At 44.3% G+C, this 25,044-nt stretch overlaps 1 protein-coding gene across 2 annotated transcripts in view; it reads left to right on the top strand.

Moving 5' to 3' along the window:
* The first annotated feature begins 2,490 nt into the window (after nucleotides 1-2,490).
* The window catches only part of LOC119181461 (zinc finger Ran-binding domain-containing protein 2), a 57,165-nt gene continuing 34,611 nt past the window's right edge, over nucleotides 2,491-25,044 (top strand). Inside the window, exons 1-3 of one of the 2 annotated variants that reach the window (XM_075874874.1) lie at nucleotides 2,491-2,770; nucleotides 10,014-10,066; nucleotides 13,679-13,867. In XM_075874874.1, the coding sequence (XP_075730989.1) occupies nucleotides 2,670-2,770; nucleotides 10,014-10,066; nucleotides 13,679-13,867 (343 nt within the window). In that variant the 5' untranslated portion in view covers nucleotides 2,491-2,669. The remainder of the gene's footprint in view (nucleotides 2,771-10,013; nucleotides 10,067-13,678; nucleotides 13,868-25,044) is intronic. The other variant, XM_037432717.2, reaches the window with a different exon arrangement.

Raw genomic sequence — 25,044 nt, 5'->3', positions numbered from 1 at the left:
ATAAACCATCAATACTGGAACCAACAGAAAACCAACAGGAAATTTTCACCTGGGACAGGAATGGATGAGACGCCATTGCGTAAAAACAAGTCCACTGGCAATTCCTGCGAAGGAAGAGAAGCAGACCAGAGGAAAGCCCCTGGTCCAGGTGAGGAAAACGACATCTGCCTGGTCGTACTATCTGAAAATACACTCGCTAATCAATAAGGACACTATAGAAACGCTTACGAAAAAAAGAATAAATAAAATCAATCACAACTATTGAATTCTTGGCCAAACCCTCGGAGCAGGCAAACGTCAGTCGCTGTTCGAAAGCTCGAGATCGAGCGCGGGAGGCTTTTTACAACCTGTCAACGTCGTCATTCTTTCTTGTTTTGCACGCTGATACATGTGTTTGTACCTGATTTGCGATTCTATTTGAGAAATAATGCACTGAAATGTCAACTGAAATGCAATGTCAACTAAAATGTAAAAGAAGGTTCTCAAAGTCACATGAAATAAAATGATTCAAGATAGCCGTCACATTTACTTAATGCGTGATGAAACTCTTCTCTAACCGACGGCAACCCATGCATTTTTATGCATTCACCGGCGCTCATGGATGGATGGATGTGGCTGTACCCTTTATATCGGGCGGCGGCTAAAGCCTTCTAGCCGTAATACTTAGTGAACTAACCACTAGATTTATGTTTTTTTTCCTTTAAACAGTAAAGTTCGACGGGTACTTTGCAGTGAATGGTTTAATTTTCACTCGTGCCTTGACTTTAGCCACCAATCAGATAACCTCCTTCTAGTTAAGTCTACCCGCTTAAAGTCTATTTCGCCCTCCCTGTCCCTAAACCCCAGTGCTTTGAAAAACTCTGCGCCATCATCCTGAACTATAGGGTGAAGCCCTTTACAGAACATTATCAAGTGTTCGGCAGTTTCTTCTTCCTCTCCACACGCACTGCATACCGTGTGTACCCCTCCGTATTTGGCCCGATGTGTCTTAGTTCGCAATACTCCCGTCCTGGCCTCAAACAGTAGAGAACTACCCCGAGTATTATCATAGATCCTTTCCTCGGCTACTTACTGCTTAAAAGTTCGATAGATCTCTAGTGCGGACTTCTTAATCATGCCAATTCTTCACATATCGGTCTCAGCTTCCTTCACCTTCTTCTTAACCGATAATTCTTTTTGGTTTGGCCACCTAGTGTTTTCCAAGTATTTCCTGGTTCGCTTTCTCCATTTTGTATCGACATTCTTCATGTACAAGTAGCTGAAAACCTTCCTAGCCCAACGCTCCTACCCCGTTTCTCTCAATCGCTTCTTAAATTTTATCTTGCTGCTAGCTTCCCTGCCCTCAAATGACGTCCATCCCATATCACCTTGTACTCCCTGATTTGGTGTATTCCCGTGAGCTCCTAAGGCAAGCCTACCTATTCCACGTTGCTTAATTTCTAATCTTGCTTGAACTTCTGATCTCATGCACAAGACCGCATTGCCGAACGTCAGACCAGGAACCATGATCCTTTTCCATATTCCTCTCACAACATCATACCTACTGTAATTCCACAGTGTCCTGTTTTTCATTACCGCTGCATTCCTGTTACATTTATTAGCCACGTATGTGTCGTGTTCCCTTAGGTACTCGGCCCCATTGCTTATCCATAAGCCCAGATATTTGTATTTATTTGTTATCTCTAGCGCGACCTCCTGTATTCTTGGATGGATGGATGTGGCTGTACTCTTTAGATCGGGCTGCGGCTAACGCTACCTAGCCGTAATATTTAGTGAACTAACCACTAGATTTATCTTTTTTTCCCTTTAAATAGTTAAGTTGGACGGGTACTTTGAAGTGAAGGGTTTAATTTTCACTTGTGCCTTGACTTTAGCCACCAATCAAATAACCTCCTTCTTGTTAATTCTACCTGCCTAAAGTCTATTTTGCCCTTCCTGTCCCTAAAACCCAGTGCTTTGAAAAACACAGCGCCATCATCCTGAACTAGAGGGTGAAGCACTTTACAGAACATTATTAAGTGTTCGGTGATAGGCCTACCAGCGCCATCTCTAGGTTGGATAAGTTAGTTCAGTACGCTACCGCTATCCTTATTTTTGTTGCTTTGTCAAAGCAACGCTTCCTAAATTTCCTGTGCCTGCCGGATTATCGGCGGTCACTAGAAAAGCGGAGGTCGTTGGAACTACTGTGGTGGCGCCACTCAAGTAGGAATGTCTTTCAATAAATTTTTACGTTTTTGAAGTTTATATGCCACAAAAGTAACGTAAAAAAGTTTTAAAAAGACGTAAGCGTATTTATAATTAACCCTACGTAAGTGACGCCGTCGTTCAGCAAGCAACTTTTTAATACAAAGCATCCTCTAAAATTAGTAGCAAACGCCAAAATTGCCAATCTCAAAAACCAAGTACAAAGACTTTTATTCCTACGTAGGCAGCGCCGTCATAATTGACCAGCGTTTCGCGCGTATCCGGCAGGCACGGGAAATCCAGGAGGTGTTGGTCAAAGGTACAGTTTCTCTTCTCTAAGTAGGGTTTACTGGTAGGTGTTCTGTGGTAGCCTCTAGTAAGTACGCTGTAGCTGGGTCAGTTATAGCAGTCTCAGTAGTCTTTTCTGCACCGTTTAAATACCAGTTTGTAAATAAATCTGCAAAGAAAAGCCGTCGGTGATCATAATGCGTAGCGACGATGATAGATACGGCGACAAGCCTCGCTCATCGAGCCACTCGAAAAAGTTCCGCATGAACGAGGGAGACTGGCTCTGCGGCGATTCGCAGTAAGTTCACGGTCATCTAATACAACAAAACTAGCATGCTATGTCGCAGGGGCGACCTAGGCCCCCTTCAACGTTGGTGACTACGTTTGTGTACGCAACTTGTTTATGCTAGTTGTATCAACACATGATGAAAAGAGAGAGATATATACGTTGTTCACTAGAACTGAACCTTCTGCATTGTTTGTATGCATTCACTCAACCTCATTGTCCTGCGTATGACTGTAGCCGATCACTTTGTTGAAGGAAGGGATGTCCGACGGGTCCTTTGACACGACTCGCTTCAGAACCAAAGTCAGACCCGCAGGTCGCGGGTTCGATTCCCGGCTGCGGCGGCTGCATTTCCGATGGAGGCGGAAATGTTGTAGGCCCGTGTGCTCAGATTTGGGCGCACGTTAAAGAATCCCAGGTGGTCGAAATTTCCGGAGCCCTCCACTACGGCGTCTCTCATAATCATATGGTAGTTTTGGGACGTTAAACCCCACAAATCAATCAGAACCAAAGTCAGAAGTACTACTAGGCTTTTCCTGAAATGATTACAAGTAAAAACTTTTTGCGCACACACTCAAAGCCTGTGATTTCATTTTTTTTTCATGTCAAAATTAACTTCACTGACTGCAAATATTTGAATACGTGCTAATTACAATGACGACTGAAACTCGCAGCAAACAGCACATTACTTCATTTTCCTTCTTCTAATGTTGGATTGCCTTAGAATTAGGCTGTGTTAATTTTACACATTCATGGACAGCGCATCGTAATTTGCAAATTAAGGGGCCTGTTTTCAATACGAGCTTCGTTGGTTGGAAATAGTGTATCTCTCAAGCAGCTCTCACATGTAGGCTACATTTTTCTCGGGAAGAAATTTATAAAAAAAATAAATAAAGAAGAAATGTGGCGTTCCTTGTAACAATCATTCATATGTTTCACTTTTCAGTGTGGGCTCATGCATAAAAAAAGTTGACTTGCCTGCATTAAGTGTGTACACTGTTTGTATCATGTCTCTTTTCATGAAGACTTGTCGGTGTGTTCTTGTTTATTTGCAGTTAAAATATGAACAGCAAGCTTTACACGAACTTTCCGACGCATGATCTGGACTATGACTGATGCGAGCAGTGAAGCACTGGGTGCTATTGTTGAGATAAAACCTTGATATGCTTGGATAGCATGTTGGTGTGCATGGGTAACATCTTGCAACGTAACACAAAGCTACATTGTGCTAGCATCAATCAAGCTGTTCTAGGACACCGTGCAGAGTGTTTGTGTCAAAAGTGTATTGACGCAAAAAGTTTTTCCTTGCATTTTTTTTATGCAACGTGTTGCTCGAGGCCTATATTAGTCATAACATGGCACATTGTTTGCTACAGCGTGCGATCGATAATTAATTATAGGAACCTCATTATTCACCAGTCTTGTTTTTTTTTCCTCGGAGAACTCCAGAGACAATAAGCTGACGGTTGCGACTATCACCACCTAGCATGTGCAACTTCGAACATGTCAGCACACAGAACTGTGACGCACTTGTGCACGGTCCGCATCAAAAAGTCCTTTCAAACATGAAGCGGGACAGCAGTGTTGCCTAACACAAAACTTCCAATGCGTGCAACGGACTCTTTTGGGAAACTATAACTGCGCTAAAAACGAGACGTGAATGAACAGGATGATCGCAGACTAACAACTTTTTCAAGACAACAAACTTGCGAGGAACTGCCAAGCAGTAATGTACTGGTGCAAACGTGGGAAAAGAAAAATGGTGGTTTAACATTCTTAGAACTTGTTGCAGCGTGGTCATGTGAGGGATGTAGAGGCTTACTAAGAGTCACCTTTCAGGATGATAGTAGCACGAGAAAGTCGATCGCTCACGAAACTTCGAAATTCATGAAAATATACTCTCCAGGCTATGTTTAAGGTTTATATTTCGCAGAGGATATATATATGCTGTTATGAAATTGATCCCACAGGCTATCTCAGCCGTAAAATTTTGTGTTAGTACCCCTTGCCCTACGACATTTTTGCGACAGCCTTATTTAGTACCGGTATGTGTTTGGCAGCGATTGCTGAGACGAATGCAACAATCCGTCCACGAAAAGTGAAGTTGTGAGTCCTCAATGTTCAAGACTCGAGCGGACGACAACGAGAAACGTTGGCACATTTGCATTTCACTCGCCTATTGATGTCAAAGGCCGCTTCCAATCACAGCGCACGACTCATAGAGAGATGCCGGAAGTATCACCTCATGGTTACCTTCACACAATACCTCGCCACTGTTCTTTTTGACGGCATCGTTTCCATTGTTATGGCGATCCACATGCGTCGGGTAGCAGACGCTCCCCGGTCACTCACTGTGTAAGATACAGTAGATGCGATAATTCAAACTCTGATAATTCATACTTTTGGTTAACTCAAACAGAATTCAATTTTTCGGTTGGCCCTTTATTCTTTCAATGTATTTAAAAGCCTCTTAATTGAAACTCAATCATTCAGTTAATTCATACTTTTTGCAGTTTCATACCAGAAAATATCTGCTGCTTTTTTACTACTATTTAAAAAATTCCATGCTTATGTGATTCTAAGTCTAAAAATGAAAAATAAGCATCTCGAGCCTTCAAGAAAAAAGGCTTTGCTAGTAAAAAAATGTTTAAAACCAAGCACACGCATGGTAAACTGTGATTCTTCTCGACTGGTATAGAGAGGTTTTGGGCTGAAGGCACATACCTGTAGCATAGAAGCAGTTTGCAATTCATAATTTCTTTAAAAGGTCTGATCAGCAGTAAATGGCCAATAAGCTTATGGATCTTACACCTTTGCTTTCTGTTCATAGAATGCAGTTAAAGTTTTAAAATACTTAAACAATTTTTAAATGTGATAAAATCAGTGCCTAATCATAATGTGTGGTGTCATCTCACCCAGAGTCAACTATCTGAGAACTCCTGATAATTCCAACTTCCTGATAATTCAGTCTAATTCCGAAGGTCCCATCGTGTTTGAATTAACGAGAGTCGACTATAGATGTCATGCTGCTGCCATGTGTATTCAATCCTGTCATCTAGGGGTCATATCTGAGTTCTTGCACAATCGTTATACAACTACCTGCGAAATGATATATATTCTGGACAGTACAAAAACAATACACAGAACATCTACGTCATTATATTACAACAAATTCAGTTCGTCTTCGTCGCTATTCGATCAGCAGGCCTATCGCTAAAACCAGAGAAGTGTCATTTCGGCTACGAAGAACTAAAGTTCCTCGGCCACCTTATCAGTCACGATGGCATTAGACCAGACCCAGAAAAGACCATGGCTGTTGCTGCATTTCCTCCACCTTCGAACAAACGGGATTTGCGCCGGTTTTTGGGTCTCTGCACCTGCTACAGGCGCTTTGTCCAGAGCTTTGCCAACATCGCTGAACCCCTTACCCGTTTAACAAAGGAGGATACTCCTTTTGTGTGGGGTCCAGAGCAGAGTCGCTTTTTCCAAGCTTCAACAGTGCCTTCAGAGGTGTGAGGTGGAGCTTACGCCTTCAAGAATTTGAGGTTACAGTCGTCTACAAGTCGGGCCGCGGGCACACAGATGCTGATTGCCTTTTGCGCGCACCCCTCGCGACGACATCGAGTGACGATGATACCGATGGCCATTTTCTTTGTGCAGTCAGTGAATCTGACTTGGCCCAACAACAGTGGAATGACTCAGAGATCCGACAACTTATCAAATACCTTCAAGGTCACAGCTCGAGTCCACCATCGTCATTCGCACGTTCAGGGTCATTTTGTCTCCGCAACGACATCGTCTACGAAAAGAACTTCGAACCTTATGCGACTGAATACCTCCTCGTCATTCCACCAGGGCTACGTTCTGACATTTTATCTGCCTGCCACGACGAGCCATCCTCCGGCTACCTAGGATTCGCACGTGCCCTTGCCCGGATTCGGACTCGCTACTAATGGCCAAAGCTCACCCAGGATGTCAAGCATTACGTTAAAACGTGCAATCATTGCCAGCGCCGTAAATCCCCACCTGTGCGCCCTGCTGGTTTATTGCAGCCTGTTGCACCCCCGTCACAACCATTTAAACGAATCGGCATGGACTTGCTTGGGCCCTTCCCGAAGTCACATGATGGCAACCGCTGGATCGTAGTCGCTACTGACTATTTAACGAGGTACTGCGAAACGAAAGCCCTACAACGAGGCACCGCCAATGAGATTGCGTATTTTTTTTATCAGCAACATCGTCCTCCGCCATGGAGCGCCAACAGTTCTTATCACTGACCATGGAATAGCCTTTACAGCCCATTTGATGCAAGACGTCACGAGACTTAGTGGAACAGCTCATCGCAAAACGACCGCATACCATCCACAAACCAATGGTCTGACGGAGAGATTAAACAAGACGCTCGCTGACATGGAAGAACCAGCTGACCTACGGCGTAGCAGGCGACAATATGTAATCTTATGTCATTATAAGTCATATTATATGTTTTGTAATCTCAGAACTGTTCTTGCTCAAGCTCGCACTTTTTAAACAGTTACTGTTCAATAATGAGCATCTGAGTTTCAGCTTGTACTAACAACTCGTGATGCTACATTTAACCTAGTGTACCCCTTGCTGTATATAGTGCAGTGTTTCTCAGCCATGGATGCGTTGGGGACCCCTTGTAGACTGGTGGAAGTGATGGGGGACGCTTTGTAGCAAAAAAGGGGGGAGGGGGGTACATAAGTAAGTTAACACAACTGGAGCGTGAAACAGGTGCCTTTTAATGCTACCAAAGACATCAAACAAACGTGCCATAGCACTTCATTTAGGACAATTGTTCAATATGTGGCACAGTCACGCTTATACAGAGTTGCATATCTGCAGGCACGTTCAACCTGTTTCGGTATTTAGTTTGAGTCACAACTAGACTAAACTCCAAACAGATGTAAAAAAAAAGTGGTTAAGGGTTTTGCGGATTATAAAAGCGGCTTTGCAGACCCCCTAGGGTCCGCGGGCCCCCATTGAGAATCACTGATATAGTGTATGAGAGTGGTGTAGTATCTACTAGTCTGTTGCACACGTAAATACCTTGTTCTGCAATGTTACAAATGACTTCTTAGGTTGAAGGCTCAGCCGCTTTAGAACACATAGCGAAGCCATCACAGCCAGTTAGGTGCTACAGTCGACTGATTGCAAGTGAGGTCAACATATGCTGACAAATCTTTGTTTTTGCACACCATTGTATGTTCTTGTCATGAAAAAGGTGTTTTCGATTCCATACCTGGTGCGAGAGCTATAGATATCTAGAAGCACTAGTGTTGCTGTGATTTTGACGCTACTTGGATCATGTGATGTGAATTTGCTTCATCTATTCACGATTCACATGTTTTACACAGCTTATATCTTCGCCATATTTCTATCCTCCCCATAAAACTGTCTATTGTCATTTGCAATAATTGAGCATCGCATTGGCAGTTCCAAGATTGCTTTTAAACTCTTTGAATTCAAGGGAACTCAACAGTTTCAAGTTTCACAGGCTTATTCCACAGCCCCATGTAGGCTGCATAAGTATTCATGAAAATTTTTGTCATCATAAAGAAACAGGCTTTGGTTTACATATTTTTACATAGAAAGGTATCGAAAGTATCACCTGTCGCCCCCCCCCCCCCCCCCCTCCTACGCTATTGCATCTCTTGAACCGCAGTCAAGACGGTTTGATCTGTTTTTGAGCCCCGTTCGTCGCCCTTACTTGCATGCATGCACGCTTTTACTGGCAGATAGAACATATGATGCACGGATGAATGTCATTAATTTAGACATTATACAGGACATGACGGCGACGACAATGGCCCGTTGAAGGTATCCATGTAATTCCTATTGAATTAATAAAGCTGTTGCACAGCTTAGCTTAGACAAAAGTTGCTTCACAAGTGCTGTATAGCGGGGCTGCATCTGCGCTGAACCTTCTTACTGTTCCAAACGTGCTCGAACAAGTCATCTGGCTGCTCCAAGCCTGCTCCGAAAAGTGTCTTTCTGGGTGCCACAAGCCTGCTGCAAAAGGCACTTCTGCCTACTCCCAGTACTGCTCCCAAACCCATGTACCCTGTTCCACGCCTGTCTTTAGTTTTTAATATTGAAAAATAAAAACTAAATGTCGCGGAAGAGTATGTTCATTAGTATTCCTACAATTTTTTACTTATTTTGGGAGCACTTAGTGAGTGTAGCATATGGTAGGGTCTAATATTCTCAAAACGTAACACGAACTGCCGACAATGCGCAGAGCACGCGGGTCTGCGAGTATTGTCTGCTATGCTGTTTCCATCCACATGTCTTAAGCAGTTATTGAGAAAACAGGACAGTATGATTGAGCACATTGGAGAAAGGGTAAGGAATATGTAGATGCATGCTATGCGCAGACAAGAGTCCTTGGCTTTGCTGTTTTTTTTAGCTGGATTTGATAACAGTGTTTCCTGCTGCATTATCAACCCTTTTGTTTTTATTTTTTTTACAGTGAAAGTTGCTATCAGACGATATCAAAGACCATCGTTGGCACTGTAGTTGTCCACCACCTCCACCGGTGTCTGTAACAGCTAAAGCGTGAAATAATAAAAAGAAAACAGAGGCAAAAGCAAAATAAGAAAAAATATCTAGGATGGAACAAGGTTGTAACCTTGTTCCATAACTTTGAACTGCATTAGGTATTTTTTTGGATGGAACAAGGTTGTAACCTTGTTCCATCCAAAAAAAATACCTAATGCAGTTCAAAGTGATCTTTTCTGTCGTGTGTTCTTCTTTCCCCAGTGAATGCCATTTTCTGCAATGCTAGACCCTGTCCTTAGTTTTTAATATTAAAAACTAAAGACGATATGTGGCTGACGAGTACGTTTATCATATTCTTACAATGCTTAGTATGCTTTAGCGGCGCTGAGAACGGCGTATGGTCGCATCTAATATTCTTGAAAGGTAACAAGGTCTGCTGACAGTGCACAAGTGGACAAAGCATGCTGAAGTGAGGAGGAACCACGTTAACATATGTAATGTAGCGTGGTATAAGGATAAAATAACAACCTGGCGTATCCTAAAATTTCAGGAGTCGGGCGATGGTGGCCCTTATGTCAGTGTGTTAGACGTTCTTAAATTTGGATTTGTGGCCATTCAACTGAAAAATAGTCATTAGAGATTGAAGGCACGAACTGGTGTTTTTCAATGTGCCTGTGTGATGCTGTTTTGAGAGGAACGTCCAACGAATTCACTGTTCGTGTCTCTACTGCAGGTGTGGCAACGTCAACTTCGCACGCAGGACCAGCTGCAATCGATGTGGCAAAGGTGAGTGTTGAAAATTTTTTACTTTATCGATTGACATGAGGCTTGCATAGTTTTTGTATATTTGTGGGCAGAATTCAAAGATGTATTTATTTTTGTAGTGTCATGTGTAGTTTTTAAAATACGGACATTTCATGTGATTTTTGTAAGCCATAGTTTGCCTAAACTGAAACAGTTACAAGGTAATAAAGCATGTCTGAAGTACCTGGAATAAGTACATGGTCCAAGAAAACAAGAATGGATGTTCTAAACCCACTTGAACAAAAGTTACTGTATGTTAAACATTCGCTAATGAGTCTATGTTAAGCTGGGCTTTCAGTCAAAAAAAATCAACATTACCACAACCTTGGTTCAAATGGGCTTAGTACATCCGTTATTGTTTTCTTGCACTCTGCAGCTCATTTTGGTGTGCTTATTCACTTTGTGACTTTCTCAATTTAGGCAAAGTGCAGCTCCCAAAGTGGCACCTGGAGCTTAAAAACTACATGTCTTACTAAGAAAAAAAAACAGCATATTTGAAATTTGCTCAGAAATATGCATAAACTTAACGAGTTTCATTGCAATCATTAAAGAACTTTTTAAAAAGTTTTCAGGTGCAGTATGTGAAGTAGCGTACAGAGACAAGGCGTTATAGGAACGAAGATACACCTGCACTTGCAACTATTTTATTTTGAAGAAAACATGGTTAGTATACAAAATGACACGATAACATGTATGACAGGGACATTCAACTAGCTACAGTTTCCAGTGATCTTCCAAAAAAAGGCATTTTGTGATTGTTTAGAACAACTGACGCTTTGCTGATGCAATCATTGTTTCTTTCAGTGATATTCAAGGCCTCGATAGCTTTTATGGTCAGCTGATCGTGACTGGAAAGTATTTCAATTTAAAAGAACAGTGGCACGCAGCCACATTCTAAGCAATGTGGTCTAATGTGAGAGTGAGCATTTCTTTAGTGATACAGAAGGCTTCGATAGTTGCGAGTGCAAGGGTTGTCTTGTCTTTTCATTTCTGTTGTGCCTTGTCTCCGTGCGCTGCTTCACAGCTAAACGTGAACTATCATTAACTCACTCAGCTTTCAACGTTACTGCGTCTCTCCTTAACTACATGTCAAAATAAAACAGGCGCTCGTGTTGCTCATAAGGAAATAAGCACACACTGACATTTTGTGACTGCTTAAGGTTCCTTGTTCCCATCTCCATTGCAAAAAATAATGCCGACAAGAGATGGCTTACGTTGATAAGAGGTAACTTACTCTACTTCTTGCTGTTTTATCTGAATCAACTAACAGTTTGAAAATATTGCTAAAGGTTCTTTTTGTAGTGGGCGTGTTCGAGCATAGGTGGCCGAGGATGCAGGCCAAAGCCCGGGGGCCACAGTAATGAGGCGTACACTCTGCGTTCCCAACACAGGTCTCCTGTTTATTAGTACACCATCCATTATGTACACAATACCATAGAGGGCGCCCCAGACCTAACACAGCTGGAGTTATTAATATGTGTCCTCTTCTTCTGTGGTCCGCCAGTGCTCACGACAGAATTAACAAGGAGGGATAGCGTGGAGGGCTTCATGGACATACAGCTCGACCTTATCAACGACTGGAGTCTCTGGGAGTTAAGCAACTGGGTCCTGCGAAAGTGCATCCGCTGTAGCCAACTGTTTCGCAGGTCGTCGGACTGACGTCGTACTTGACGTCGTACTGGTACTAAAGGAGGCGGATACGAAAACACTGTATCCTGGGTGGAGGGAGGTCGAGGGCAGCGGTGACAAAGAGCTTGACCAAATGGTTATGGTCGGTCTCTAGGGTGAAGGGAATACCCCGAAGAAACTGTTGACTGTCTCAGCGCGCTGTCGTGTCCGCTTGTGGAAGCAAGAACTCTCGCACACCTCGTTTACTGGGTGCACGAAGTAGCTTGAGAGCCGCCTGGTGACTTCCACGTATGATTTGTAAGCGTATTCGTCTGACATGAATGAACTGAGCATGACGCATGCCCGGGGACCCATGCAGTAGAGGAGCGTTCTAACCCGTGTCTCGTCCGTCGCTGCGTGCATGCCGGTAGCTAAGGCTTATTTGTCGAACTGCTGTAGCCAGGGAAGCCACTCACCTGCATTGTCGAAGGAAAACGGAGAGGGGCTCCGGAGACTGGCTGAAGCGAAGGCAGGAACATGAAGACCGGTGACTGTGGAGGTGAGACCAGGAAGAGTGGTGTCCATACCGGTGGGAACGGGAGCATCGTTTTTAGCCATGACAAAAGGCAGGAACTAGAGATTCTACTTCTTGGATCTTACATCATGTAGTGGGTGCGTTTGAGCAGAGGCAGCCAGGGACACGGCCAAACGAAGCCTAAGGGCCGCAGTAACGAGACGCACGCTCTGCCTTCCCTACACAAGTTCCCTGTTTATTACTACACCATCCTTATGTACACAATACTATAGAGGGCGCCCAAGACCCAACACAGCTGGAGTGATTAATGTAACGCGCCCTCTACACTTTTTTTGGCTTATATGGGTAATATTTTGTTTTTGTTTTTACAGTTTCATTTAATTTTGTGTGATTATAAAATAAAATGAGTACTTTGCTGATTAATTTTTGCTCTGTTTGACTTGTATTGCCTTTTGATCGGTGTATATATGTGCATATGCATATATATATGTATCCATATACAATCTGGTTAGAGTTCTAATTTAGCGACGTAAAGATGTCCGATTTCTCTGGTATTGTAACCAACTATCTTGCTGATGTTTTGAGAGTAGTGGTTTACATATTTTTTTCTTTTTTAAAATTCATTGAGCTAGTTTTTGGGTTAACAAGTGGTGAAATTTGAACTAGACATGTTGTTTTTTCACTCTGCACATTCAAATTGAAACTTGCTTGATTCTTTTGCATGTAAAACTTTGTAAAAAGTTTGTGTGATCGTGAGATGGAAGGGCTTTACACAGTGGAGAAGGACAACCGGATGGCATGAATCCCAACTCTCAAATGACTTCACTATTGTCTCCCCTTCCGCCTTTACTCCGTGTGGTGAGGGAGATGAGTAGGCGAGGGGAAAACTGGTTATGTTGAGGAGAACTACTGTGTTCTCTCCGCCTGGCCTGTGAGATGCCACCACAGCAGCAATGATGATAGGGAGGAGCATGCTGGCAGCTACTCTGGAGAGCTTTTATGGTTAGGCTCCATGGCATGCATTGAAACGAGCTAACTAGAGTTGCAGCTATGGCTGCTTCAAGGTGATGGTGTTGCCGTAACCTATTCGGGAATGCCACTAATATCATATTTGCAGTGTTGAACCATGTGTCTTCTGTTTTGTTTTTCTTTTCAATGGATGCCGGGTTGTGCCACTTCAACATCTACAAGAGTTTTTATAATTTCTTGTTCTGGCACCTAACTCAAGTAAATTATGGTGCTTTTCACTGATTGCACACATTTTTTTTTTCAAGCATGTCAGTCACTTTAATCTTCTTCATCAAATTCTGGTAGTCGCTGTGAGAAGGCCGTAAATTTTTTTTTGGACGATACAAACCATCGGTAGTGCTCCATTTCTAAGCGAAGTTTGCTGATTGTGTGCAAGTTATGTATTGTGCATGGGGGCCATAGTATGAATCTGCATTTTTCAGAAAAATTGGAGCTGGCATCCAAGCGACAGCTGGGTCATGAAATTGGCAAGGCGGCGGCCGAGAAAAGCCGTGGTCTTTTCAGCGCCGACGACTGGCAGTGCGGTCGCTGTGGGAATGTCAACTGGGCCCGTCGCCAGTCATGCAACATGTGCAACGCTCCCAAGTTTGGCGAGGTGGAGGAGCGGACTGGTAACAATGCTTTGTTCGAACAAGTTAATATTGTAGCAAACAAATACAGTGCCTGCTTCTAAATTAACTATTTATTTAAGATGAGCTTGTAATTGTTAACTCGGAACAAATATTTTGTCATAAGTAAGAAGGTGTGAGTCGCGTGCCAGATGCTGGAATGCTGGGTTGTTGCACAAGACCTTGGGGGTGCCTATACACAATTGATTCACAAATGGAGTTGGTCAGAGGAAAGCCCAGAGGAAGCCTGATTAATTGAAAAAGTGGCTAGCTCCGATTCTCTGTTGATCACTGCAGGTTGAACTCCCTCGCTAAGAAATATGTTTATCCCCTTCACTGTATCAATGACTCCTTAGATAACCTGCGATATGCCCGGTACTCCTGTTCGATAGATCTCCATAACGGGTATTGGCGGATTGAAGTTGACGAACAGGACTAGGAAAAACAGTGTTCATAACCCCTGATGCCTTTTTAAAAATTTAAGGTCCTCACTTTCGGACTATGTTTTGCTCCAGCTACGTTGCAGCTGATCATGGACAAAGTTTTAGCTGACCTTCAGACTTAAACGAAATAGTTCTTTTTTCCACCACTTTGGAAGAGCATATCGAGCGGCTTCAGGTGGTTCTTCAGGCCATTCACACTGCTGGTCTATCTCTGAAGCTGGAAAAGTGTCACTTTGGATACGAGAAGCTTGAAATCTTGGGCCTTATTGTCAGCAGTAGAGGTGTTTGTCCTGACCACGAAAAAGCCACTGCTGTTGCTCTGTTACTGGTGCCAAAGACAAAGCCAATTTCTAGGCCTTTGTGTAAATTACGGCCATTTTGTGCCAGATTTTTCCAAAATCGCAGAACCATTACGGCAACTAGTCAAGGATGATATCACCTTCACCTGAACCTCCGCGCAATCAGACGCTTTCTGCGAGGTTCAGCAACGTCTCCAAAACCCATTGATCCTTGGCCACTTTAACATAGAAGCATATACATAAGTGCTCACTGATGCTAGCAACCTTGATCTCAGAGTCATTCTCCTACACTTTCAAGGTGGCGTGGAAAGCGTTGTTGCCTATGCTAGCTGCACTTTGTATTCTGCTGAGAAAAACCATTCAACAACTGAAAAGGGACACTTGTCAGTCGTGTGGGCTATTATAAAGTCCTGGTGTAATGTGCGCCCAAAAAGGGTGTAGTGTCCCAGTGTGTGCCTGAAGATGGCAATGAGTACGCCGGTGCTCGTGCGAAAACACACCAACGTTGTGATCTTAATAGGTGAAAAAAAGGAAAAAAAAGAGAGGAGAGTGGACGGAGATATTGGGTGTTCGACGCAGTCGGGTGACTGGCTCTAGCATCAATGCTCGTGGATGCGGTCCACAAGTTAGAGCCACGAGCTTCATGGGGCTGCTGACGTCCTCCGCCTCTGACGCTTCCCTGTGGTAAGACATTCCTCGTCACCTCGTACAAGGCGTTGCCGAATTTTTTGAAGCCATCATGCGTTGCTTGTTAGCTCGCGATGCCCAGCGTGTCTGACTGTACCAAGGGTGAGTCTCCATCCGCCGTGATAGACTATAGCAAGGACTCTTTGTTCGTTGAAAACTTTTGCAATTAGCTCTCTCTCTGTTTGCTGTGTCTGCTTTCCTTGTTTTGTTTCTATGTGTGCTCATTTTTTCATGTTTTCATAGTGTTCCTAACTCTGCAAGCAGTCTCATCGTTTGTAAAGGGGCCCTGCAACACTTTTTGAACATGGTCAGAAAATGCTGCCGATCGATAGTAGAGGCTCCTGAGAACACGCAAGTGAAATATTATAGCGCAGCACGTGGCCTAGAATTCACAATAAATTATCAAAGTCAGCTCGAAATTGCTTTCTCTTTTCTCGACAAATGTCGGAGGAAACTCGGAAATCACTCATAGAAGGCCATCTATCAGCCTTTGGCTGATTTGAATATGGCGCATTCGGTCATTACAAGGATCGTTGTGGAAGGCGACGACTTGTCCACGCGTGCGCGCGATTACCCTGAAAAAGTCGCGTCTTGAAAGAAAAAAAAAAAACAAGGAAAAGGCGCTTAAAGCCACGAGACACGTGTGGCGTATTTTCTTTGCCCATGCCATCCCTTTCTGCTTAGCTTCCAGCATTTTCATTAGGACGAGGGAAGAGAGAATGCGATAGCAGCGTGTGACAAGTCATTGTAACTCCGCTCGTACTGTATGGATTCTTAAAGTTTTTGCGATGTTGAATTTGTGAGGCTCTTTTGGTAAATTCATTCCATGCTTACTAGAAAAAGTGTTGCATTGCCACTTTAAAACAGATCACGCTCTCAACCATAAGTACTACATGAACAACGCGGTTTTCATCACAATGGCATTCGCCACAGGACGAGGCTCATCACACAGTTTTCTTTATATAAGAAAACATGGACATGAAAGAGCTGCTTAGCGCCAGTGCTAAGCCTGATAGTAAATGGACACAAGAAATGGGTCGAGGTGAAGCAAGCACGTGAGAGAGAAGAGCGCGACGCTGAGCAAGAGCAGGCCAAGTGTGATGAACGCCCACGGAAAGGAGAAACAGAGTGAGCATGTTTGAAGACTGAGCTCGATGAGCTTGCGAGAAAGCAGGAGTTGGAGTTAGTGCGCGTAAAAGCAGTGTTGATAAGAAAAAAATTCGATGCTTCGTTGACATGGGTTGGAAGCACAAGCTCATTGGGGTGGACGCAAGGAACTGGCAATCATCACATATAGTTCCGTGTCATCGAAAGTATGCCGTCGGTATATAAAGCCTGTGTTCCAAGAGAAAATCAGGCAACCTCAGAGCAGCTTCCTCCAGCTTATTCCAAATGGCAATAACAGGGCTGCTCTCGCCTGGAGATAACGTGGTCATACTGATTGTCACTATTCCAGGTTCAAATTCTAGCAGGCTCGCCAATTTATGTCATTATTATCTCGGGAGCATTTGCGAAGGATGGAATTGGGAGATATGGGAGACAGGCGTGGCAAACACCCTATATCACCCAAAAGAGAAAAGGCAAAAAGTCAAAAGGGAAAACAAACACACATGGACACACAATGCTACCCTAATACAGCACAAACAAAGCCAACTGCAAACCAGTCTAAATCAGTTCCAAGCTCTAGCCACTACTCATAGTCCAGTATGGCACCTCAACAATTGAACATTCTTACAGTCAACGGCGATTTCTCTCCATTGCCGTGTTGACGGTTTGTCATGTACATCGATGACGTTCTGCCTACTCCCCACGGTTGCTGTCGGTTGGTCCTGCCGAACGAACCACTCGTCCTAATCGCCGGTGTTCCAATCTTTGTCGTCATCTTCAGCTTCGCTGGGCTTGGCTTAGCTCGTCATGGGCTCCCTTGCTGACGGGTCCACTCTGCTGACTGGTGTGGGCTGCTACTGTCCTGGCTCGAAGTGGAATATGTTTTGTATCCACCATGTGGTTTGATTGGCATGCAGCGTTATCTATAAATGTGCACTGCAGTATGAAATTAAGGCTTTTTCGTATTGCTACCACTGATGCGTCTTTACTGCTCAAGAAACAAAACATCTGGTGGCGAGGACGGGACCAGTGGCAGTTAAATGGTCACTGGCCAGCAGCAGGAACGAGACTGAACCGCTGACGGAGCAAGGCGACACGAAGCCCTTGCTACCAGTATTTTATCGAGCTCAAGAATGTCACGGGAAAGCGAGGCGTCACGGAGCCTTTGCATTGACTTCGGTGGCGGGCTGGAGTAAACGAACAAGCGGCGGCATATGGGCACACATAGAGAAAAACAGCTCTGCATTAGTGAACTTTGCTCATTATGGCAGAAGCAGGCAATGATTAAGAAGGTCGTGGTCCTAAGCTTGGCAGGATGACAGAATTCAACTCAAAAGTCGATAACATACGGTCGTACTTTGAAAACTTCTAAAACTATGTAGACATATATGATATCTTTGAAAACAAGAAACTGAACTTGTTTGTGAACATACTCGTAGCGGAAGCTTATGAAAAGCTAAAAAAATAGTCGTGCCTGATTTACCTTCGTAGAAGAGTTTTGAGGACATTAAACAGTTTCTCGAAGCTCATTTCAGCCCAGCCCGCGCTATCATCGCAAAACGTTGTAAATTTAATCACCGAATGCATAGAGAACACGAAAGTGTCAAATATTTGATCGCTGAAGTGAAGCATCTTGCAAGAGACTGCTATTTCGGCACGTTTCTTAATGATGTTCTAAGGGACAGACTTGTAGCTGGTTTGCGTGACGAAGAAACGCAACTGGCTCTTTTTGCACAGGCAGGGCTTTTGTTCGAGCTGGCATGCAAAATGGCGCTAGAAAAAGAAATACCTGCGCAACAGGCTAAGCAAATGAATCAGTTTGACGAAAAACCATGCAGCGCCAACGTCATTCACGGCAACCGAGACTGTGATAAGGGAACCAGACCAAGGCCAGCTGCACGGTCACAATAACGAGCAACGAAGTGCTTGTTGTCATTGTGGAAAGAATCATAAGGCAGAAAAACGTTGGTATTGGAACCACACCTGTCGAAATTGTAATAAAAAGGGGCACTTGCAGGCCGTCTGCAAGAAGACAGCCAAAACAAATGTGTCACATATGTAGACACCACAGACAATAAATCTGAAGACGTCAGCTGTCAAACAGTGTTCTACTCAAGTAGAAGTTCCTGTAGCTTCAGCGTAGACCTTAACATTGAAGGGAAGGCTGTTTTAATGGTAAGCGGCACTGGGGTGGCAGTCAAAACCATACCAGAGCGTTTGTATAGCCCTGCCGTGGTGGTCCAGTGGCTAAGGTACTCGGCTGCTGACCAGCTGGTCGTGGGATCGAATTTCGGCTGCAGCGACTTCATTTTCATAAATGCTGTAGGCCTGTGTGCTCAGATTTAGGCGCACGTTAAAAAACCCCAGGTAGTCGAAATCTTCGGAGCCTTCCACTACAGCGTCTCTCATAATCATATGGTGGTTTTGGGACGTTAAACCCCATATTTCAATTAATCAGAGTGTTTGTATAAACGGTGTTTTCCACATGTCAAGTGCGTGAAAACACACTTCCCATTGGGCACATACACAGGAGAACAGCTCTGAGTATTGGGAAAAGCTAACGTCTCTGTGGACCATGACAGAAATGAGATCACTTTACCTGTAGTGGTCGTGAAAGAGAACGGAACGACGATGCGCGCCCTCTTAGGCAGAGACTGCTGGAAAAACTTAAGATAAACCGGAGAGCAATATACACCCTGTCCACAGACACACTAGTTGAGCAGACGGTAGAAGCTCTACGGAAGAAGTTTCCCGAGGTATTCAAGAGTGCCCGGGCATTGTCAGGAACTTCGAAGCTCTCATTCGCGTAAAGGTAGAGCCTCAACCAGTGTTCTCAAAAGCACGGCCAGTTCTGTTTGCTACAAAGCATGAAGTAGCAACACAGTTAAAAAAGCTTGAGCAAGCCGGAATACTGAAGATTGTCACGAAAAGCAACTGGGCAATGCCTCTGGTGGTAGTCACAAGGAAAGGCGGCGCAGGATTAAGGTCATATGGCGACTACAAAGTCACGGTCAATCCTGTGCTGAAAACAGATCATTATTCTTTGCCGCTGCCAGAAGATTTGTATTCCACGCTCGTCCAAGGCAAGATCTTCTGCCTCCTAGATCTACCGCAAGCCTATCTACAGGTTCCACGAGCTGAGGAAAGCAAGGCGTTGTTAACGATGAACACGCATTTGGGATTTTATCGGTCTTAGCGTTTGCCATACAGCATCGCTAGTGCCCCTGCTATCTTGCAATAATTAATGGACAAAGTACTAAAAGGGATTTCAAAAATGGAGCGCTATATCGATGACGTCATTATCGTAGGTGACAAGGTAGGCGACTGTCAAGAAAACGTGGAAAACGTGCTTCAACGATTTTCTCAGTATATTATCACCCTAAATGATCAGAAGTATAAATTTTTCAAGCAGTTCGTTGTTTATTTTGGGCACAAAGTGACAGCAGATGGTATTTTGTCAACCGCAACAAAGATAAAGGCCATCTTGGAAGCACCTCAGCCAAGTAACGTAACCGAAATGCGAGCTTTCTTGGGCCTCCTGAATTTCTACAGAAGGTTCATCAGACTTGGCTACAGTCACTGCACCAATGTACCGTATAAACCGGAATATAAGTAGAGATATTTTACATAAAATAATAAGCTAAAGTCTTCCCTCGTCTTATATAGCGGTGTCTAGCCAAAAGTGCGCCGCTGTCTGGCAACATGCGGCTTGCATGTGCTTGAGAAGCCGGATGCGGCCATATCCGCATCCAAATACAATTGCAGGCTGTTTTTTTTTATCTCTGTCTGTTTTTTTTTTGTATTCGTGGTTTGCTTCCGATCTGTTCAGAGTTTTCCCTTCGCTTGACATTGCGCTGCATTTTTAGTGTTTTTTTTTTTTTTCGTTCACTGAATATAAGTAGCGGTACGAGAAGGCAGTACTCAGCTGCGTTTAAACTAGATGTTGAGTTCGCAGAAGCGAACAGGAATATGGCTGCTCAGCGCCGTTGGTGTTTTGGAAAAAAAGCGTGCGCTACTGGAGGGCACAGAAAGGGAAGCTGCAGATGTGCAATCCTCGAAACATGTCGTTTCGTGGACAAAGTACCGTTCATCCACACCTGGAGGATAAGCTAGCGAACTTTGTGAGGGAAGTTTGTGCGCGCTTGTTGCCAGTGACTGTGGATACCATTCGCAAGAAAGCCGTGAAAATCGCTCGAGAAGCTGGGCTCACGAGAGAAGAGTTTTGTGCACCAAACTCTTGGGTGCGTCGATTTATGCGACGCAAAGGATTTTTTTCTCCGGCGGCGCACATGCATCTGTCAGAAGTTGCCGGAGGAGTTCGAGGACAAGCTTATAAACTTTCAGCGCTTCGTCAACCGGCTTCGGGAGCAGAATGACTACGTGATGGAGCAGATTGGCAATGCCGGTTAGACCCCCATGTGGTTTGATAGGCCTTCGTCGACCACGATCACGCAGCGCAGCGTCAAGGATGTGCAGCTGTTATCTACTGGCAACGAGCACTCGCGCTTCACCGTCATGCTGGCATGCACGGCAGATGGTAGAAAGCTTCCACCCTTAATAATTTTCAAATGCAAGACAATGCCGAAGGAAGTGTTCCCGCCTGGTGTTGTCGTTCGCGTCAACAAAAGGGGATACATGGACGAGGCCATGATGCTCGAACGGATAAGAGTGGTGTAGAACCGTCGGCCAGGTGCACTGCTGCGTCTTCGCAGCATGCTGGTGTTAGATGCGTTTCGTGGTCACTTAACCGACACTGTGAAACGCGCACTCTGCATCGAGAAAACGGACCTCCCCGCGATACCAGGTGGCATGACATCCACCCTCCAGCCGCTCGATGTTGTGCTAAACAAGCCGTTCAAGGAACGAGTGCGGCTAGAGTACCAAGAGTGGATGTCCGGCAACAACCCAAAGACACCGACGGGCCACCCACAGAGGCCTCCGCTTGCAACTGTTTGTGGCTGGATGCTTTCCGCCTGGCGTTCCTTGCCAGATTCTATGGTGGAAAAGGCTTTCAAGAAATGTTGCATCAGCAACTCGTTGGATGGCATAAAAGACGACGTACTGTGGGAGGTGGCCAGCGACAAACTCTCGTCTTTAGAAGACAGTGGTGCTTCATCGGACGAATAGGAGCAGTTGCGATGGTGATTGAGGGGAGCTCAGATGTTTGGGGTGCGGTGCGCTCAATTTGCAAATAAATCTAATTCGGCAGTTTTGGGTTGTTTTTTTTTTTCTTTTTTCGGTAACCTGAACTTGGGTTGTCGACCTATATTCCCACTCGTACTATAGTCCGGTTTATATGGTACGACCTGCTCCGAAAGGATAAGAACTGGATGTAAACGAACACATGTTAGTGTTTGTTCGTGGAATGCAAGGAGCACCTTATCGACATTCAAGTTCTGACTTTTTACATTGTGAAGATGCCAATCCGGCTAAGCTGTGGTTCTTCCACCTACAGTCTTGGGGGCCGTAATTTTCCACATGCGTGATGGCTCAGAAAGACCCATCGCCTTCGGCTCCAGAACATTGGACGCAGCGGAGCGCAACTTAGCGCAAGGCGAGAAGGAAGCCCTGGCCATAATTTTCAGTCTAAACAGGTTTCACAGATACCTGTATAGACGGAAATTCTTGATGTATACTGACCACCAACCCCTGTTAGGCATCCTGGGGTTGAATAAACTAATTCCTTCTCTGGCCGCAGCGAGGATTCAGCATTGGGCTATCCATCCACATTAGCAGCTTGCCAGAACGAACTGCAGTATAGAAACGACAAAAACGTGTATGTTGCCGGCGCCCTTAAAAACGTGTATATTGCTGGCGCCTTTTCAAGACTTCCACTTCCAGTCAGTCATAAAGATGGCACACAAGAATGTCTAGCAGTTTTTGGTTCAACGTATCCCGCCACAAGCCAAGTGTCTAGTGGGACTAAAAGGGACCGTATTTTTTCCAGAGTTGTTCAGTTCACATTATCTGGCTAGCCCGCACATTATGATGAACAATTCCAGCCGTTTTACGTTTGCCGAAACGAACTTGCATACGAGCATGGCTGCGTCACGTGGGGCCAGCGAGTAGTCTTTCTGGTATTTCGAGAAGCGGCGCTAGCATTGCTGCGTGAGGAACACCCTTGAATTCAAAGAATGAAGATGCTTGCTAAGTCGTTTGTTTGGTTGCAATTTATTGACAAGGGCATTGAAGCCACTGTCTGTTAAGGTTAAGCGTGCCAAATGACCATGCCTGCGAAAGCACCAGGGCCCTTGCACCCATGGACTTTTCCAACTCGTGTTTGGCAGAGAGTTTATGTCGATTTTGCCTGGAAGGATGGCGCGAACTTATTTCTTCTTGTCTACTCTTATTCAATGTGGATAGAAGTAAAATGTCTCTGCACGACAATGATGTTAAAGCCTGAAAGAGATATTTGCAGCGTATGGCTACCCGGAGGACATTATCAGTGACAATGGACCTCAGTTTACTGCACAGGAGTTCTCTGATTTCACGTTTTCCTATGGGGTTTGGCATATGCGCATGCCACTGTACCACTCTTCATCAAATGGGGCAGCAAAATGGCTACTTCAAACAACTAAAGCCTCTCTACTGAAGCAAGTCCTTCACAATAACTTGACAGGTTAACACAGAACTCTGCAACAGCGAATTTACGACTTTTTGCTTGCTTACAGGCACACCCCAAATTATGTAACGGGAAGGATGCCGGCTTAGCTGTTTCTGAAACCACAACTTCGAGTGAAGCTTTCGCTCCTGAAGCCAAGTTTCGTACACGATATGAGGATTCGCCAAGACCAAGGCGCCACCCATCACAATGAGGGCCAAGGAGGAAGAAACCCGCAAATGAAAGCTGGGGATGCAGTTTTCGTGAAGTCTATGAGAGGGGAACCATTGTCGTGAAAAGAAGCTGTCTTTATATGACTAAGCGACTCCACATTTGTAGTCAAGGTCAGAGACAAATTTCATTTTGTGCATATCGACCACTTGAGACCTAGCAGGACTTTGGGTGCAAAGACATCACTCCATCCGAACATCGCAAAGGCTCATCCTGAGTCTACACCAGGTGCTTGTAAGCGGGACTTATCCTAACTTCCTCAGAAGATGTTTCCCCTGGTGACCCCATGGTAATGCTGCTACTGCAGGTCAGCTTGATGATGTATGCTTGTACGAATATGCTTCAACAGGGCAACTGGCATCGCAGCTTGAGGCAAAACACTCGGCAGTGTTCAAGCATCAGAACAATTTCAACCATGGTATCACCTGAAAGGGCTTGGTTGAATCCAAGGAGGCAGAGGGCATGCTCGAGGTACAGGTAGAAGAAGAGGCATTAGAAGATAACTGTATGTGATTGCCCCTGAGAGTCCAAGCATATTCTTCACAGAGGCAAGTTTGTCTCCTAAAAATTTAAGTGAACAAGAACCATTATTTGGCCCAGGTAATAATGGCGAATGGCACGGAAAGTACTGTGGCATGGTTTGTTCAAATTGAGCAAGTGTACCTTGTAATGCAAAAGCAGTGAAGTGCAATGTTTTTGAGGAGCGTAGCACTAAACCACCTCAAATGAGTTTCACATCACCTCATAGTGAAGGTGCTAAAATAAAGGAACTAACAGTCTGTGTACAGAGGAGGAGACGAGTATTAAAGGGCTCAACGTTGATTCGACAAAACCGCCTCAAATGAGCATGACATCTCCTCGAGTGAAGGTGGTAAAAATAAAGGAAGTAACAGTCTGTGTACAGAGGAGGAGACAGGTATTAAAGGTCTCAACGTAGATTCAACAAAACATTCAGGTGGAAAGGAGCAGTGTTATGTGCAAGAATGATCTCCGAAATTGATGGTGCGATGATTTCACATTATTTTAGCAGCAAAAAAGCCTACATATCTTGTGTCGCAACATGTAAAACAACAGCTGTGTCTGTTATAAAGCAGAAGGAACTTCTGTCTTACCTGGCGAGAGAACACACTGGCATGGTCGATGGGATCCTTTAGACGCCTTTCCATCAGTGTGTATGGTTTGAATGCCTTTGCACTACACCTAAATAAGTTGTTCAAAACTGGCTAAGCAGGATCCTATACAGATTGCTTGTTTCTGTAGGTACAGGATGTTATTTCTTTCCACAAAGGTCGATGCTTAAAAGTACATGCTTAAAAGTACTAAAAATGTTCATCGGTCTAAATCTTACGTGCCCAAATGTATCAACGTTTGACTGAACGCAACGTAACAATTCATTTTGTGGCAAAGAATAGTTCAAGTACTTTACACCTGCAGAGAAGGCCTCAGGTTCTTTCACATAGTTGGCTTCTATGAATGTGAGAACTTCGTTATAATCTTTCGTCTTGAAGAGATCATTTATCTCCAGCAGGTTTAGCTTGTCTAAAAGATAACTTGCAATAGCCTGCTAATCTTTCGTCTTGAAGAGATCATTTATCTCCAGCAGGTTTAGCTTGTCTAAAAGGTAACTTGCAATAGCCTGCTGCCACATGCCCTTCTCTGACACAATTACTCTGAATGGAACGCCCTCTTTATGCGTCTTGGTACGTAAAATTTAATACAGAAGCAGGTGGTACCGGTGAACATTTTTTAGAACTTCCAAGAATTTACGTGAAATCAACCTTTTTTGACAGAAATAACATCCTGTACTTACAG

This window comes from Rhipicephalus microplus, chromosome 10, assembly GCF_043290135.1.
Source record: "Rhipicephalus microplus isolate Deutch F79 chromosome 10, USDA_Rmic, whole genome shotgun sequence".
Lineage (NCBI taxonomy): Eukaryota > Metazoa > Arthropoda > Arachnida > Ixodida > Ixodidae > Rhipicephalus > Rhipicephalus microplus.
The sequence above is the reverse complement of the archived record's forward strand: the minus strand, read 5'-3'. Positions and strand labels throughout refer to the sequence as shown.